General features: G+C 40.6%; 1 protein-coding gene across 1 annotated transcript in view; it reads left to right on the plus strand.

Annotated features, from left to right (window-relative positions):
* The window catches only part of PGM5 (phosphoglucomutase 5), a 177,557-nt gene that overhangs the window by 91,153 nt on the left and 67,115 nt on the right, over positions 1–19,289 (plus strand). Inside the window, exon 7 of the mRNA XM_019730342.2 lies at positions 16,068–16,183. Coding sequence (XP_019585901.1) covers positions 16,068–16,183 — 116 coding nt within the window. The remainder of the gene's footprint in view (positions 1–16,067; positions 16,184–19,289) is intronic.

A 19,289-nucleotide genomic window follows, 5' to 3' on the forward strand; every position in this document is an offset into this window, starting at 1 on the left:
AGAGGTCATTGTTCCATCTATAATAAACATCCCTCAAGTGCCTGTGCAGTACCTGGCCTTATGCTAGGAGTGGATGTTCAGAGAAAGACACAGCCCTTGTCCTAGGGAGCTGCTGGAGGAGGTGGGCAAGGACAGTGATGTGAGGGGGCCACAACGCAGTGCAGCAGGGGAGCTGGGGGGGCACCTGAGGTGGGGTAATCATGTCACCCTCAAGGAGGCTCAGAAGGACCCTTAGCGCCTCCTGGGGCTCTGGAGGTGCTCCCCACACACTGAGACTTGCAGGAGAATTGGGAGTCAGCTAGCTGAAGTGAGGGAAGCAGTGTCACTAAGTCCTGAAGGACAGAACATGGCTTGTCTGGGAACTGCAAGTGATGGAGTCCCTGGAAGGTACAACGAGGGAGTATTTCTTCAAGGGAAGACAGACCCTCCCTTGACACCAAGCTCAGCTATGAGTGCCCTCAGCCGGGGCCCCCAAGATCATAGCCCCCTCAGCTCACAGGTAGCCCCTTGCCAGGAAACAGTCTGTCCTAGTCCATGTAGCTGGTGAGGTATGGAGTGACGGCAAGTCCTGATCCCACACAACCACCTCTCAGGTGAAAATCCCCCATTTCCTTGCAGTCTATCACCAGTGGGTGAGCCACTTTTCTTTGAAGGCCTTCAAAAACCCATTTTCCCCAACCAGGGCAAGGATTTCCACCTGTTAAATTGTGGCTGCCTTTCTGGAACGTTTACTGTGTGTTATGACCACCCCCTATTTCTACTAACCTTGAGGACACAGGCTCATAGAAATGCAGCTACTTATCCGAGGCCACAAAGTTAGTGAAAGGTGGATTCTGGATTCGATCCCAGCTTTGCCAACCCAACAAGCCCACATTGGTTTCACTCTGCTGTGCAGCCTCCCTAAAGCATTACACGGAGAGTTAGCAAGTAAGAAAACCCAACTCGTCTCAGTCACAGGTATTATTATTATTCCAGGTCCATACATGCAGAAATCAAGTCTGTGGGACGATAAGTGACTGCCCTACGAGGGTCATAGAATTAGAAGTGTAAGGGCTACACTGTGAACCTAAGCTTATCTGATTTCAAAGCCAGTGCGATCCTGACAGGTATGGTGGCAGGCGGGCGGGCATTCGTTCTGCTCATATCTGTGAGAAATGCCATGCTGAGGCAAAGCTGGACCTCAGCCTTCCAGGCTTGGAATGCCATCGTCCTTGTTCTGACACAATCGACTCACATGTATGCTAACCCTGATGTTCAATGTCAGTGGGAGTCTGGACCCCCCATCAGATATCCTTTGGGGACTTTTTAAACATTGTACAATACGTGCATCAAAATTCTGTAATTAATATTTTGAATCTGTATACATGCATACTCTATATGTGTAAATATACATACATATATGGCACTGTTGCCCAGGTTAACTGATCACTGTCATTTACAGATAGTTTGTCTTAACTCAATGTTTTTTTTATAAACCTCCTTGAAATAAGAATGTCCTAGAAACAAGAAACACCACAAGTTACAAATAGTGTTGTAACACTGTAGGCGGTAATCAAGACCTACTAATATTCTATTGGAGGGGCTAGGAATTTGCATGTTTAGTAAGTACCACAGGTAATGGATGATATCAAGAAAGTGTGGGAAACATTAGCCTCTTCTGAGAAGCTGAATAATTAAGCACCACCAGCTAGACGAAAGAAGAGGGAAACCTTGCCCAAGCTTATGTGCTAGGTTAGACCTTGAAGGACCCTCTCTGGGGACTCCACAGATGTCATCTTACTGTGAGTTTCTAAAAGTTATTTTATATGAAGTCATTCTGCTCCTTTTATTTGGATTGAATATGCACGTTTGATTTCATGAAAGGGGGGAAAACCCAACTGTCATGTTTCATCCAGCTAGAAAATCTGTTATAAATGAATGATCATTTCTTTTTGTGAAACTTGGAACACTGATTTGAGATTTTTGGAGAAAATTAGTCAATAGCCTAGTGCCAGGTTAGTGAGCTGGGATTGCATGTACTCGTATCCGCGCCTGGTATTCCAGATGGGCATAATTAACTGCGTTGGCTCTTGGCAGACAAAATGTGAGCCAGCTGAGAGAATTCTGGGATGGAATGTTCAGAGCTAAAGTCGTAGGATCTTCTGAAAATAAGTATAGTATGTGCAGAATGTTGTGGGGATAGAGTGGAGGAGAAGATGAAACCTTCTCCCTGAAACTTTCTTGTGCAAGATACTACCTAAGGTTCTGAGACGAGTTACACCACCCGCCCTGACCCCCAACCCCCTCCCCCAAATACACACACACTCACGCACACCAGGGTCATTTTATCCCTCATTGGCACTCTCAGCCACTGGCCTAGGGCCTTTGATATTCAAGAACTTAAAATTAGAGACCTGAAAACAATGATTTGCTCTAAAATGAAGAAAACTGTAACATCAATATGAGTAGCTGCCTAGTTTAATATGTATAAAATGCAGCCTATCGTTACTCTATTACTAAATTTAGTATCCAAGATGTCGTTAGAGCACTGGAAAATAATGTATGGAATATGTTTTTCTCGTTTTGGAAGGATTCCTGAGTACATGATCGATAAGACATCCTTGCTAATAGTTCATTAACTGAGTGATTTGTAATCTCATCATTTCAAAAGCAAAATTATAAAAACACTTTGGAGATTCTTCTGGAGCAAAAATTCTTCTGAGCAAAGATTCTTATGGGAGGTTTGGGTGTATATTAATATGTTTGGTATGATATAGGGTGAGGGTCTCACACACACGCACACTCACAGAGTTACTACTGAATGCTAGAGGGCAGGGCATTTGGTTGGAGAAAAATCAAATGTGCCGCTCAGCGCTGTGTCTTCAACAGTTCAAAGACTGTGGAAGCTTTTGGGTCCCACTCAGTCATCTGACCATTGGAGAGGTTGTGGTGCAACCCCTGCTACACCAGGAATGTGCTTCAGGGACCTGACAGTGGCAGCTTCCACTCTGCCTGGATTCGGGTGAGGCGAGGCTGGTGGAGAGTCTGTGCCTGCCGCTGCACAAAACGTGCGTTGTGTACAGGGACACATTCCAAGGGGGCCGTGTTCAGCTGGACGACACCTACATTTGAATATTTATTAGGACGCTTGTTCAGCAGATGACATGAAAGTGTTCCTTGCAAAGAAAAGTAGTGTGCCACAGCACATTCCAGCGGCTGTACTGGGTCCTGAAGAGGGCATGCCGTGAGCACAAAGGCAGTGCATGGGCTGCAGCCCTGGGCTGACAGAGTGGTGCTCCTACGGCTCCGGTCACCCCTTCACTGAGGGTGTGGGATCGGGTGTGGGACCAGAGAATTGTTCCTCTGACCCAAGGCTGTGCCCTTGCGGTGATTATCAGAGGCCAGCGGCCATCGTGTTTTTTCTGTGGTGCAATTTCTCCTGAGCTCCCACTTAGGCCTAATTGCAGCCTCCATGTGGAATGAATCCACACAGGTAATATTCCCGTGCTTTGCAGTATCTAAGAAGGGGAACAGGGCAGTTGAGTGGACTTGCTTCCCTGGAGGGTTTCTGCTTCTCCAATTAATTACAGGAACTGTATGTTCTCACCAACCTATTTTGGTCCCCATCCCCCAGAGATGACGAGGTCCGCTGACAGTCTGTTTCAGCTAGAGCTGGTGCTGCACGGGTCACACTGAATGCAAACAGCTGCTTTTTCTACTTCCTTTCTCTTCCCCCACTGGCTCCCTGAGGACTGAACCCCAGGACTAGACTCCTCAGAGGAAGAAAGCCTGACTTACTCGAGACCAAAGAGCCCTGCTGTCAACCACTGCACTGGCCATGCCCCTGGGTGTCCCCACTAGGCCAGGCCGGAAGTGGACCTGAGGCAGGGCTGCCGCCCTCTGCTGAGCTCAGAGCTTCATGCAACCCAGGACTTAGAGGAGGGATATCTCTGCTTACCTGGGATGCCCTTCCAACTTCTCATCTCTCAGGCCTCTGTGGGAAAAGCATCTTACTGAGAATCCTGATGTGACTGAAGAGTATTGGACCCATTCCTTCTCCCTTGCTCTTCAAAGGTGTCCACAGGAGTAAATTCCTCTAACTCACACCCCTGCCATAGTCATATAGAGACAATATTTCTCGATTCATCTGAACCAGTGTTTCCAACATGTGCTAATGAAACATAAGCCCCGTAAGGTGCTCCTTCTAAATGTGAGCAATGTTTCTCTACCCTCTCCTTAAAATTTTACAGTGAAACGAGCATTTAGTTCTGAGAAATCCTACCAACATAAAGAGAAATCAGTTTTAACATAATCTGCTACTTTTTCACAATAAACACATAGCACTGGACTTGGTAAACTAACATACCCTTGGGTAGAAGTAAGGTTATCAATCTTTTCAGCGAATCCTCTGTATAGTTTGATTTGGAAATCTGTCCACCATAACTTAATCTTATTTGGAACTTTCAATGGTCCATACTTGGTCTCACTCATATTTGAAGGACCTAGTTCTGGAGTCGAAATTACGTTTTATACCCATGTAAAAGGAGTCTGTATTCTGATGGGCCCTGTAAGGCTTGCATGAAATTAACCAATACCTTTAAGCGCGTGCTCTGTGTCGGGCAGAGCCCTCATCCTCCAGAGGCTCACAGCTTAGAGAGTCAGATATCCCCACATTTAATGCAATACCCTGAGCTGAGTGTGTCACTAGTGGGATTTGCAGTGGTGGCACAAAGAAGGGACTGAGCAGATTAACCTGGCAAGTCAGGAAGTGGCTTGCATCTGCTAGATGGAAAGTGTGCTGAGTATCTTCTCTTTGCTCCCAAACCCTCTTTCCATCCTCTTCCTGCTCTCTGTCCTGCAGGCTGACCTCTATGGACTGTATTGCTCAGCTTCCTTTAGATTTCAGTTGGGTTTGAGTAACTGGGAGCACTGCAGATATCAGATGGAGGGGAATGTGCTCGGGAATTTATTTCTCTCCGTCTAGGGTTTCCATGAGCTGACATCATGCCTCTTTTGAAGGTCATGGCTCCTGCCAGGCAGCCCTGTCCACCCAGCTCTGTTTTTGGATTCCAGGAATGAATCTGGAGGGGTGGGGGTTGTGCTAGCCCCGATGCTATGCGCCCGGCTGTACTGTATGGACCATTGTGCTGTCCCCCTCCACTGCCCACACCTGTGTAAATAGTTCCTGTGTTAAACTCTCCTCAAATTACTCAGTTTGAATGTGTCATCATCTATTCCTGTTGGGACTGATGCAAAGAGTATCCCCACCTAAGTGAACTAACTATGTGTGCAAGGATCTGAAGCTGCTTGGTGCGTTAAGGAGGCTTTATCCGAATAGTAGTTTGCTATGGCAGGAGGATGGGGGGCGGGTGGCGGGAGGCAGCAGTGGGCCCTAGCAGTGCTAACAGCTGTTGCTGATGTCCTGTGCACGGCTCTGGGTGTTTGAAGCGTCTCGAGTGTCATCCCATTTAGTCCTCCCTGAATAAGGAGAATCATTGTTATTCCATTTTGCAGGTGAGAGAGCTGGGCTTAGTGACTTTAAGTAACTTGGCCAAGGTCACACACCAGGAAGAGGTGGAGCTGGCTGGGGACTCAGGAAGTCAGAGCCCATCCTCCCATCCATGGGAAGGCATTTGGGCTTCATCCCAATGCACCTCTACCTGCCCTTTCTGTACACTGAGCTTTACCTTCTGCCTAAAACCCATTTCCCACAAAAGGACACCAACTTTTTCAATAGTTTCTTTCCTTATAACTATAATATGTCTCATTAAGCCGAAGTGTTTTTAAAAGATAATGTTAGAGCAGAATTAATGTGGCATGACCTTACCTTATATCTACTGGGAAAATTAAACCTCATCCTGAGTAATGGATAGAAATCCTGGAAGGTAAGTGCAGTCTTGAATTTGGCACCTTTCAAGTGGGGTGGCTGCCTCTGTGTCCCTTGAGGAACATTTCTTTTCTCAGAACCCATTTAGAGAGCTCATTTAGCTCCCTGATGCCTTGATCTGGCTTCCCAGGAAACAACAACCTCGGTCACCCACTGTTGGCCCTGGGTCAACCTGGGCCATAGCTCAGAGTTTCCTGAAGGGATGAAACATCGGGCAGAATGACTCCATGGTCTTCCAACCAGCACGGGCAGCTGCCACTTGCATGCCCGGGGGAACCCCAGACAATCTGAAGGTCTGTGTGTGTCTCTGCTCAGGCACGTCTACCTGGAATCTCAAATGCTTTGGCCCTACGTGTTCTTCGTCTTCCTATTGTGAAAGAACCAGGAACTCCCTAAGGGAGCTGAAAATGACAGTCTCAGTTAAGAGCTACATGCAGAACTAGTAAATTCATCTCGGTGACATTGGTGGACAGTTTAGCAGAAGAAAGGAAGGGGGGAATGCTGAGAGTACACAGAACACAAGCATGATCTCTTCATTTAAAAAAAGGTTTTGAGTTCTATCCATGCAAGCAGGAAGCACTGACTAAGAACCTTGGGAATTGCCAGGCTAATTGCTTATAGCTGGCTACAGCTCCTGTACATGGACTTGACTTCCATCTTCAGAGGCACAGCTATGGGAGACGGCCGATCTCCGACGTTCCGCTGTGGTTCTGGTGGCATCAGCAGGTCTCTGAACCAGAAGGTGTTGCGTTTTTTTCATTTAGTCCTTTAGTCCTAGTCTTCAGAGTTGCAAATTCTGAAACTTTTTATTAGAGAATAAGAATGATATCCCACTAGATTTTCAAGCTGGACTAATAAGGGAGAAACCAATAATTGGAGTAGTGGGAATCTAAGATAATATTGCAAGACAGAAGTACGTGCTTAATTTCTTATTTGTGGCTCTTTTGCATTCTATACTTTGGAGCCCTGAACCACGGTTGCTTATTTGCCACTGTATAAATAAACCACAGCTTGTCTGTTTCCCTATGAAAAAATGTTAGGTTGCTGCCTATTTTACTCTTTTTCTTTCTAGTGCTGTAATAGACGTCTTTGAACCACGTGTCCACATGGACATGTGCACCAGTTTCTCTAGGGCAGATACGGCAAAGGGGGCTTTCTGGGTCACAGGGCATGCCCAAGTCTACTAGGAATTCTCAAATTACCCTGTAAAGTGAGTGTACTCATTTATAATGCTGCCATTGATGTTTGGGTTTCTGATTTCCCACCAACACTTGGCATTATTAGACTTTTTTTTTCCTTTTTTCTGTGATGAGTGTGATGTTATATATTCCCTGATTACTATATATTTTTATATTAGCCAATTACTCTTCCTCCTCTGTGAATTTCTTGGGTCATTTGAATTTTTCATTTTGTTTTACAGGACTTCTTTATTTTGGTCGGCTACTAATCCTGCAGTTTAATGCATTGCAAATATATCTCAACCTATGGCCTACCTCCTTTTTTTGGTGTCTTTGACAAATTGAAATTTTTACAAATTTTAATGTGATTAAATTTATCAATATGTTTCTTATATTTAGATCCAACATGTAGAATATTCTGCTCATTCTCTCTCTCTCTCTCTCTCTCTCTCTCTCTCTCTCTCTCTCTCTCTGTCTCAAAGTCTTACTTTAGTTCACCCTTGGGAATAAAGTTGCCAATTCTCTGCTGTCAAATTTTAGACTAAAAGGTTTAAATTAGTCCGTTTAGGGACATAATTAGACTCATGGAACACTGGGGATGAACACTGAGGTTCCTTTGGCACTGTTGAAACTGAATCCAATATGAAACACCAGAGCAAGGAACAGATGTTTGCTTTGGGAAAACTGATAATGCCAGGATATTTCAATATTTATCTCTGCTCAAGGTATTACCCATAGAATGGTGATGCGGCATGATACAAATTCTAGTTTTCTCTGGGCTTTGTTCTTCCTTTAGAATGTGTATCCTTTTACAGTTGTTGTATATTTATTTAATGTCTAATGCCCAGATGTCTCTTCTTTCCTGTTTTATGACAGAGGATCAATAAGATTTTGATAATAACATCCAGAAAAAGATGCTAATTGAATCCAGAAAAGAGGACAAAGAAAAGGTTTTAAGAAAGAGAAGAAGCATTGTTTAGTGAGTTTAGAGTTCTTGCCTCAATCCTTACTACTTTTTGTCTATAGGAGTAAATGAATTGATTCTGAATCTTCCAAGAGTATTAGATAAGCTTTTTTTTCTTTTTTCTTAAGCTTCAATAAAGTGTCTACAAATCAAAAATTCAAAGCAAAACAAAAGGCAAGAAGGTGATTTAGTTTTTGCTATTCTGGGAGCGATCTCATGGGAATCTGAAGGACAGCTGACAGTCTCTTTATCTCTCAGTTTAGCTGGAAGACATGGGGATTAACATTCTCCAGTCCTAGCCCCCAACAATTTTTCTTCTTGGAAAATAATTAGAGCCAGAAACAGTTTACATCAAAGTGCTCAAGCATCAATATTATAAACACAAACACTTGTTAATTCCCAGACATAGGTTCCAGATTATTTACTAGTTTAAGAGAGGGAACCTGTGATTGTTTCAGTTTTACATATTTTTCTCTTGGGTATTTAGTCAATTTCCCACAGCCAAAATTTTATTTCATGTAAAGTCAAGATCCTCAGAAATATGTCTGCCTTATGTTTCCTAACAAAGTTTAAAATCTATAACTGGGAAGGATCCTAAATATCCCCCATGACACCTACTTTGATAAAAGTACAGAAGCTTCTGGATAAAGCCTCTTGCTTTGGGGTCCACCTAGTTGTTTTACAACTAGTCAAAATCTCAAAGTTTAGAGAGAGCATGCGACATGCACTTATTTTTTGCTTTTTCTTGTAAATATTCTTTAAATTATATGTTCTTGTCCCTTTATGTTAAATGAAAGATCCAACACCAAGAACAGTGATAATATTGTAAGCTCTGTAGGCATTTTGCAGTTGTTTTTTCATTCTATACCATCTCATTTAATCCTTACAAACCTCCCTGATAAGGCAGGCAAGGAAGATGTTATTAGTATGTGAATTTTGAGGTTTAGACCAGTCTGTGATGCAATGGGCCCCAGGCACAGCAGCTCTCTGTTCAAGTTTATATATAACGTTGAAAAACTTTTGTGGTCATCTTATTATGGCAGCCTCATGTTTTATATTATTTTGCCTGAACGTGTGAGTTTTTCCATGCAAAAGATGAGTTTAAGAGTAGACTTGCTGTTAGAAAACAAGGCCTGGCTGAACTGGGCCTACTTCATGTTTGTGAGTAGGCTGCTTTCGAAATGCTTTTCAAATGCAAACCCACACATGCCGGTTTCCCTCAGAGCAGCGCCAGCCAGCAGTGTCAGACATCAAAGAAGGGGCCTGGGGGTGAACTCATGGATATGAAAATACTAAAGGATGAATTTAAGGGTAGTGTTGTTAAATGTCTGCTAGACATTAACCAGCATATCCAAATGCTACTAAACCTTCATTTTCAGTAATTTATCTCTTCAGATTATATAAACACGACTAATTCAAACATGCACTTAGTCATAAATACTACAGTGCTTTTTCTTTTATATAAATGTTTAATTGAAGTATAATACATATAAAGAAAAGGCACCCCTCATGCATTGCTCAAGGACTCTTTACAAAGTGAACACACCCATGTACTGACCGTCTAGATCAAAAAACAGAACAGCCCTCCTGAGGCTCCCTTGCTCCCCGTTCCAATCACTACTTCCTCCCTCCATCCCAGAGAGAACCACTATCCTGACCTCTGTCTCCAATGATTGGCTTTTCCCCTCACCTTTATTGATGTGTAATTGACAAATAAAATTGTAAAATAAAGTGTACAACGTGATTGGATATTTATATACATTATGAACTGATTACCACAATCAAATTAATTTACACATTCATCACCTCACACAGTTACTATTTCTTTGTGTGAGAATGCTACTCCCAGCAAATTTCAAGTATATAATACATATTATTAACTGTAGTCACCATGCGATACATTAGATCCTCAGAAGTTATTCATCTTATCACTGGAAGTTTGTATCCTTTGACCAACAGCTCCCCATTGCCCTGACCCCCAGCCACCAGCAACCAACAACTTACTTTCTATGGGTTTGACTTTATTATTTTTTTTAGACTCCGCATATAAGTGATACCATACAGTATTTTGTCTTTCTCTGTCTGGTTTATTTCACTTAGCAGAATGCCCTCCAGTTTCATCCATGTTGTCACGAGTGGCAGGATTTATTTTTTGTGGCTGAATAATATTCCATTGTATATACATAATACTACATCTTCATTATCTATTTATGTGTCAACCGACATGTAGGTTGTTTCCCTATCTTGGCGATTGTGAATAATGATACAATGAACATGGGAGTGCGGATATCTTTTGAGATCCTGTTTTCATGTCCTGTGGCTGCATACCCAGAAGTGGGATTGCTGGATTGTTTGATAGTTCTTTTTCTAATTTTTTTGAGAAACCTCCATTCTGTTTCCCGCAGTGATTGTACCAATTTACATTCTCACCAACAGTGCACAAGGGTTCCTTTTTCTCCATATCCTCACCAGCTCTTACCTTTTGTCTTTTTGATAATAGCCATTCTAACAGGTGTGAGGTGATTTCTCAATGTGCTTTTGATTTGCTTTTCCCTGATGATTAGCACTGTGGAACAATTTTTCATATATCTGTTGTCCTTTTTCTGTTTTCTTCGGAAAAATGTGTATTCAGATCCTTTGCCTATGTTTCAATTGGATTATTTGTTTTCTTGTTACTGAGTTGTAAGAGTTCCTTATATATTTTGGATATTAACCTCTTTATAGGGTTTGCAAACAGGTTTCATAGGTTACCTTTTCATTTTGTTGGTTGTTTCTTTTGCTGTGCAGTAACGTTTAGTTTATGTAGTCCCACTTATTTAATTTTGCTTTTGTTGCCTGTGCTTTTGGTGTCAGAGCTAAAAAATAATTGCATAGACTAATGTTTATGATTAGTTTTGTCTATTTTTGAACTATGTATAAATGGAATCATACAGTATATAGTCCCCTGTGTCTGACTTTTTTCACTCACTGTTGTGTGCATGATAATCATTTATATTTTTCTATATAGTGGTAGTTTGTTCATTTTCTCTGTTCTATGCTATTCTTCTGGGTGAATATATCACGTAATAACATAGTTGGTACTGAGTAGCATTCCCTTAGCAATACACGAGAGTTCCAAATCTTCACCTGCACTTGGCAATATCACTCTTTTCATCTAATCTGTGGGTGTGTAGTGACATCTCACTGAGGTTTTTACTTTGCAGTTCCCCAATCTCTAATGATGCTGAGCACCTTTTCATATGCCAATTGGTCACTTTAATATTCTCTTTTGTTAAGTGCCTGTTCAAGACTTTCGTCCTCTTTTAAAAGGTTAGCTACCTTTTTTTAAAAATTGATTTATAGGAGTTTTTAAAATGTAAACTGCATATTAAACCTTTTGTTGCATATATGTGATGCAAATATCTTCTAGTCTATGCAGTTGGGAACTTTTTAAAAAAGGTCTGAGAGTTCAGCGTGTAGAAAATCAAACCATGAATTCTGCCTGGATCTCAAAATAGTGGACATTTGACAATAAATCAAAAGGAAGAAGCACCTGGATCTTGTTGTCTTTGAATGTATTACAACTTTCTTGAAGCAGGATTTCAAGAGCAGCTGGGTATGTCTCATGCACTTGACATAATCAGGCATTGTTTATTGGGCTATTCTTTCGCAAGCTAAAGAAACCTTTATTCCTCAAATCTTTGATTCTCATTGGTCACTGTCTTAATTCTGTAAGATCCTTATTCCAAGAAATGCCTTTGTCTCATCACGATAGGCCCACTAATTAATACCTGGAGAAATTATCTTTGCTTAAAATGACTAATTTCAATAAAACGTGCAGAGATGCCTTAGTTACATTTTTAGGAAAATATAAGGAGAAAAGACCATAAAATAGATACTTTTCCTTCTGCTATTGAAAACACACCTTAAATAATAGATATGAGTCAGCTGGAATTGTACAGAATTTATTGAGGGCAAGTCTGACAAGGTCCTATATTACCCTAGACATTGAAGAGCTATGAAGGTATATAAAATGCAGTCCTTACCTCAAAGAACTTCTAACTCATTGTCAGTGGAGGTGTGTCTCTGTGTTGAGGGAAAGTGTGAAGGAGGCAGCAACACATACAATGACAAAGTGAACATAAAGGCCGGTACCAAGAGGAAGCACGGCTGCAGGAAGGGTTACTTCAGACTGATGTGGCTGTGAGAAGGATAGTATTTGTTAAGATAATGGAGCTTCTACTACAAAACTAATTCCAAAACCTATGACGAATGAAACACAGCAAAGGTTGTTTCTCAGTCATCAAAAGTTAAAAACCGGAGTTCCTGATTGGTGGTTCATTCTGCTCCAAATGGTGATTCAGAGATCCAGATCCTTCCATGTTGTGGGTCCACCACCTTCAACATGTAGCTTCTAGTATTGCTGGGCTTGTCCACATTCAACTGGGAAAAGGAGATAGAACATGGAGGATAGAAAGTTTTAATAGCCAGATCTGAAAAGGATGTATGTCATTATACTCAATTTCCATTGGCTAGAACTCTACCATGCGGCCACCAGTGACTGTGAGGGAGGCCGGGAAATGTAGTCCAGCTGTGTGTCTAGGAGAAGAGATGGGTTTGTTGACCACCTAGCAGCCTTTGCCACAGGTTTCATGATGGCAGGGCATGAAAGATAGGCCATGAAGCAACGCGAAATATTTTGACAGAGATTGGAAAGGAGGATTAATGCAGGTAAAATAAAAAGCACGAAGAAGGACTCACAAGTAAACAGAAAAAAAAATATGCAAGGGCATATTTGAAAAATAAGTAATGGTCCAGTTTTAGAAACAGAGTCATAGATACAGTGAACAAACTGATGGTTGCCAGGTGAGAGAAGGCTTGGGGGAATGGGTGAAAAATGTGAGGGATTAAGAAGTACAAATCGGCAGTTATAAAATAGTCACGGGGATGTAAAGTACAGTATAGAGAATATAGCCAATAATATTACAATAGTGTTAAATGGGTACTAGAATTATTGAGGGATCACTTCGTAAACTATATAAATGTCTAACCACTATGCTGTACACCTGAAACTAATATAAAATAATATTGAATGTCAACTGTAATCGAAAAAAAAAAAAAAAAAGAGATGGCCCAGTTTTTTAGGATCACGTATGGAGTATCATGGAAGAAACTTAGACAGATAGGTTGAAGCTATTTCTAACCTGAAGCCACATTTTTAGACGTTTTAAAATCCACACTGAGGAACTTATATCTACCATGTTTTTTTGGCTACTAGGGCTCCCTCCCACTTGTAGGAAAATTGTGGGCCAGATTCATTTTCTTTCTTTTCCTTGAGCTCTGGTCTTTCCTAGACAGTGAGTTTTTATGTTTATCTTCAAAACATGGTGGCAGCAGTCAAGGAGAAGGGTGCAGACCCTCAGCATGAGCAGCTTTATTTTACGCTTTTGTCCCACAGAGTTTCACAGTCTCCAGTCTCCCTAGGGGCCTCCTGCCAAAAACCAGTCCAGAGAATGGTATCTGCTGAATGCTGTTTGGGATGGATCCCAAGTGCAGGAGAGAGAGGAGGGAGAGAAATTCCTTTCTGACTCTAGGACACAATCAACTTGTGCTCAAGATCCTAAAATTTAATTATCCACATTGTTATCTTAGCTTGCATAGCTCCCACTGTGGCTCATAGCTATAAAAGTATCCGGTCCTTTAAAATCCAGCCTCAGCCTTCAGCTTAATGACCTTGTGAGACTGATTAACTGGGAAGGGTGGGAGCTGGGGAAATCCTTTCCCCTCCCTTCAGATCTGCCAACTTGGCTTTGAATCGACAAGAATGTTTTGGCCAGAGAATATACATCTCCACACCCTCTACCCTCACCTCTGCCCCATGTTGCATGTTCCATTTGGGATCATATGCATTCAGCTTTGCTAAATTAATTTTGACCCAGACTTTACTATGTGCTGCCTCTGGAAAGCTTCTGTGTGATTTTGTGTGAATTATTTCTCTTTCCTTGAGCTTCTGACCATGAAATTAATGACTCTGAATATTTGCCTTTGCTCTATAATTTGGGATGGATTTGTTTCATTGTTCCTACCAGGATGTAAGCATGATTGTACATCTTTCTTAGACACTGTTGAAATAAAGAGAAGACAGAACTTTTGATGTAACACCCGCACATCTTAAAAGGTGCCTTTTTTTTTCCCCAATGCAAACTTGAAAGAGACTTGGCCCGTAATTTTTCAAGATCCTGAGCACATTGATTATATTTAGATTTTATGGGAAGGGAGGCGTTTACTTCTAGATTTTTTTCCCCTTTAACTGTGGCCATAAACCACACTTAAAGAAATCATTGTTACATTGTATCCTTTGTCCTATGTGCATCTTTCTTCCTCTTCACCAAAACACCCTCACTGGTTCCTTTCCAGGGCCACCTTCCATACTTACAGCCTTCAGAGAGCTAAACCTTGCTGGTAGCAGGCATTTGGTGGTTTTTTTCTCTCTTTTTTTGTTGCTTGCATATGGGAAAGATAAAACTCTTCAGGCCAATGTCTGTGGTATCAGCTCATTCCCCACTGTGCTTGGAGATCTGCATACCCCTTTTAAGCACTAAAATATTTGGGGAGACAGCGTGATGTAGGGGAATGGAGCATGAGCAGAAACTAAGCAGACGTGGGTCCAAATTCTAGCTTTGCCTTTTACCTCTGTGGGATCTGAATAAAACACTTGATCCCTTTGATCCTCCGAGCCTGAATTTTGGTAGCATTGATTGGTTTGAGCTGTTTTTGAATTTTATCTAGACAAAACAACACAGTGTATAGTCCTTTGTATTGGTTTCTTTTACTCAGTATTATGTTTGTGAGATTCATTCAAGTTGTTGCATGTAGCAATAGTTCATTCAGTGGCATTTATGGTATTGTGTTATAAATTGCAAATCATTTGTCCATTCCACTTTGATGGACATTTGGATTGTTTCAGTTGTTGTGAATTGAGATTCTATGATAATTTTTGTAAAATCTTATGTATACATTCGGTTGAATAATGTCACACACTGGGTTTCCCCAGAAGCAGCTCTGAGAGAGATTTGCTTAAGGAAGTTTATTTCTTTCTGCCATCAAGATCAAAGCTGCCTACACCTGAAACGACTATAAAATAATACTGAATGTCAACTGCAACTGAAAAAAATAAATAATTAAAAAATGTCTTTTCCCCGTCCCACCAAGAAAGATCAGAGTTGCCTTCAAGATCAACACCAGTGGGGGGCGGGGTGAGAAAGAGGGATTGGACACAGAGAGAAGCTAGACTGTGATGCAGTTACAACAAAGGCCTCAGACAACCTATGGGGAGCTCTGGAGCTGAAATGGCCACTTACGATGGCCAATTAGAAGCAAGGAGGCTAGACATTTGTATGTCCTTCATTCACCAGTCACTGGATGTGGATTGACCCAGGGAAGGGAGAGTGTTTTCCCGTGAGACATTTCTCTTCCACAAAGAGTGGAGGCCACATTTGTGAGCTGTCATCCATCAACATTCCTAGCAGGTGGTAAAATGAGTGTTCCAGCCCTAAAAATCCTAAAGTGTGTGTGTGTGTGTGTGTGTGTGTGTGTGTGTGTGTGTGTGTGTGTGTGTTGGGGTCAAAGTTGAGCAGTGTCCATTACGTGTCATTAGTAATTTCTTGGAGTTCAATTGCTGGTGCATAGGATATGTGTATATTCATCTTTAATAGATACTGTGAAACAATATTCCAAAGTGTCTGTACCCAAATACCATCTTAATTTAGATTTTGAGATCCCCATGTAGGATTTTACCACATAGATAAAGAAACATTTATAGAATGGAAACGTAAATGTGAGAATATTCTCTGCATTAATATTTTTTGTATTGTGGAGAAAACAAAATTGAGAACCGTTGGAGTAGACTATTTATCATTCTCTACCTTATGGCTTGACTTCCTGAAAACTGTCAGCTTTGTTCAGGATGTCCTGAAATCTAGTTGTGGAATTAATATAGCCTAAAGACTTCCTTTTGTGCTGAGAAAATAAAGGAAAGGAGACATAAGAATTCACCATTGCCTCGCATTTCATTTTTCAGAGTGGCCAAATCAATGAAGGTCCCTGTATACGAGACCCCAGCTGGATGGCGATTCTTCTCAAACCTGATGGACTCGGGACGGTGTTCTCTGTGTGGAGAAGAGAGCTTTGGCACTGGTAGGCGCTGGGGGGTGGGGGGGGGTTGATGTTACTGGAAAGGGGGGCTGCAGTTTGTGACCCCAGTTTGGAGACTGGAGGAAGAGTTAATGAGAGGTAAATAAATAAATAAGAAAGAAAGAAACCTAGTAAGATATGTGCTATGATACACTTATCTCTTCTGACCATTTCTTCTTTTTTATAAAAGATTTTCATTTCTTTAAAAAATTTGCTGTTATGGAAATTTAAGATTAGAGAGGATAGTACACTGAATTCTCATATGTTCATCACTTAGTTTCAACCATCATAAACTCATGGTCAATCTTGCTTGATCTCTACCCTCATCCACAAGGGGAGTCCTCCTCCATGATTATTGTGAAGCAAGCCTTACCGTGAATCTTAAACAGCTACTGAGAAAAAGAATATGTACCATCTTCACACCTCAAATGTTAAAAAAATAACTTCTTTCAGTATTTTAAAGTTGTCACTTCATTGTTTTCTAGCTTTCATAGTTTCTAAGAAGTGGCCTCTAATTCTTATCTCTGTTTCTCTCCATTGAAATTCTCCCCAGCCCCGGCCTCTGACTGCATTCAATATTTCCTTTTTCTCTTTTGTTTTCAACAGTTTAACTATAATATGTCTGAGTGTGTGTACTTTTTTAAAACCCTGCTTGGGGATCTCTGGGATTCTTCGATCTGTTGTTGTCTTGCATTAATTTTAGAAAATTCTCCGCTATACCTTTTCAGATGTTTCTCCTTTCCCATTCTCGCTCTCTTCTCCTCTGGGACTCGAATTACACATACGATAGATGAATTTTGACCATACTCATATGTTGTCTCAGAGCTCTTACATCCACTGTTTGGTTTTGTTTACTTTTTTTCCTTTTGTGTTTCAGTTTAGGTAATCACTATTGGCATATCTTTAAGTCACTGATTCTTTCCTTAGTTGTATCCAATCTACTGATGAGCCTGCTGAAAAAATTCTTCATCTCTGATACTGTGTTTTTTATTGCTAGCATTTCTCTTTGACTTTTTAAACATAATTTCACCTCTCTGAAGAAATTATTTTTATACCTATTTTTTATATGTGTTTATCTATGTTTTATACTACATGTTGTTTATCTTTTTCATTAGCTCACTGAACAGTTATTTTAAACTCCGTCTGATAATTCTAATATTTGGTTCATTTTTTATTCTGATTCTCTTGATTGCTTTATCTCTTGATTAAAACAGAGGTTTGTTCTTTCTTGCTTTTTTGTGTATCTCATATTTCACTGAATGCTGGACAGTATGTATATAAGAATAGTAGAGACTCAAGTAAATAATATTTATATACAGAAATGGGCAAACCTCTTCTATCCACCATTAGAATGCAAGGTTAAGTTAATTTAGTCAGGAGTTGAGCTGGGTTTGGGTTTTGTTGTTTCTACTACAATGTTTAGTGTACTACAGGCTTCAAATTCTTCCAGAAGTGGGATATTTTTTACTACATGCTGAATGAAGTGCTGGAGGAGATTTTTCCGTGTTTCTGTTTCATTCACAGCTTCCAGCAGTTACAGCATGTCTGTAATACAAAATAGACTTCTAACACCAGGTACTTGACCTTTCTCCAGTGGCAACAGACCTCTGCTTAGTATTGGTGTGGAGTTCTGGGCCCAAGAAGGTTTCCTCCCCTTTCTTCAGGGGCAGAGGGTTTTACTCCAACCCCTATTCCGGTAGTAGTGGACCTTTGCCTGGGCCCTTGAGAGGGGGTGGTTTGCTGCTCGTACATCCAGCAGCTTAAGGTTTTTGTGTTCTTGAAAGAAAGGTTTGGGGAACTGGAAGGCCCTCATGCTTGCCTCTCAGCAGCCGGTCGGTCATCTCCTGCCCCACCAGCACCACCAAGTTGCCCTGTTTGTTTCTTGTCAGCGCCCTGCAGAGGCCTGTGGGAGATAACTTGGAAGTGTGTCCCTTGTATTTGAGACTCCAAGCAATTTTAAACAACATTATACGCTATACTTGGCCTTTAAGACTTTCTAAAACTATTATTATTAACTTCTTATCATTAATGTATATAGAAGCATCCTCTTTCTCCTGTTCTCTGCTAAAAGTGCGACAGTTTTGTGTCCTTTCTCTCCTTGGAGGGGCTTGTCACTACATAATTTACTTTATTGCCTTGTGATTTCAGATCGCTAATGAGTTCAAGAAAATTATGATTTTTTTTTTTTTTTTTTAGGTTTCTTGGCCTTTTATTATTACTGGGATTGGAGTAAAAGTCTCTTGTAGATTTCCATATCTTATACAGAAATGCAGAAGTGGAACTGCAGAAGTAATTTCTTAATTTCTCCTATTCTTCCCCCCCACAACTTAATTGTTTATCTTTTCCAATTAGAATCCAAATGGTCTTACATTATAACTGGTTTATATCTCTTAAGTCCCTTTCAATCTGCATTTTTCTCCTCCACATTTTCTCTTTCTAACTTACTCATTAAAGAGACCGGGGTCATATGTGCTGTAGAGCTTGTAACAGCTTTGATTTTAATGTTGATGTCCTCATTTCCTTTTCTAATTCATTTAGTGCTTATATGAAGAGAAGTTATTTATTAAAATGCCTTTTATCTGGTTCACATCCACCTCAGCAGATTCTATTCTTAATTATAGCATTTTCTTTTCTAAAAACTCTACACTCTCTTAGGATTTTTTTTCAGGTGTACAATCACATAATCTATGACTAAAATATTTTTTTATTTGCTTTTCTAACATTTATATCATTTATTTCATATTCTTATTGTATTAGTCTTCAAAGTAATATTAAATAATTGTAGTAGTTCATGATTTTAATGGAAATGGATTTAATATTTTACCATCTGTTTTGATGATTGCTTTTAAATATTGGTAATATCTATCATTTTTTTGTAGATTTTCCCCCCCTATTCTCCCTTTACTTAGAACCTTATTAGAAATGGCTGTTAGATTTATCAAGTGCCCTTTTAGAATCTAGTGATATGTTAGTATGTATTTTTCTCCTTTATTATGTGAATGTAATGAAATATCATGATCAATTTACTGATATCAAACCGTTCTTGAATTTCTGTTTGTAATAAGTACTGTTTGGTTATGCTTAAATAGATTGCAGTAAAACCACTCTA

The sequence above is a fragment of the Rhinolophus sinicus genome, linkage group LG04, assembly GCF_036562045.2.
Source record: "Rhinolophus sinicus isolate RSC01 linkage group LG04, ASM3656204v1, whole genome shotgun sequence".
Lineage (NCBI taxonomy): Eukaryota > Metazoa > Chordata > Mammalia > Chiroptera > Rhinolophidae > Rhinolophus > Rhinolophus sinicus.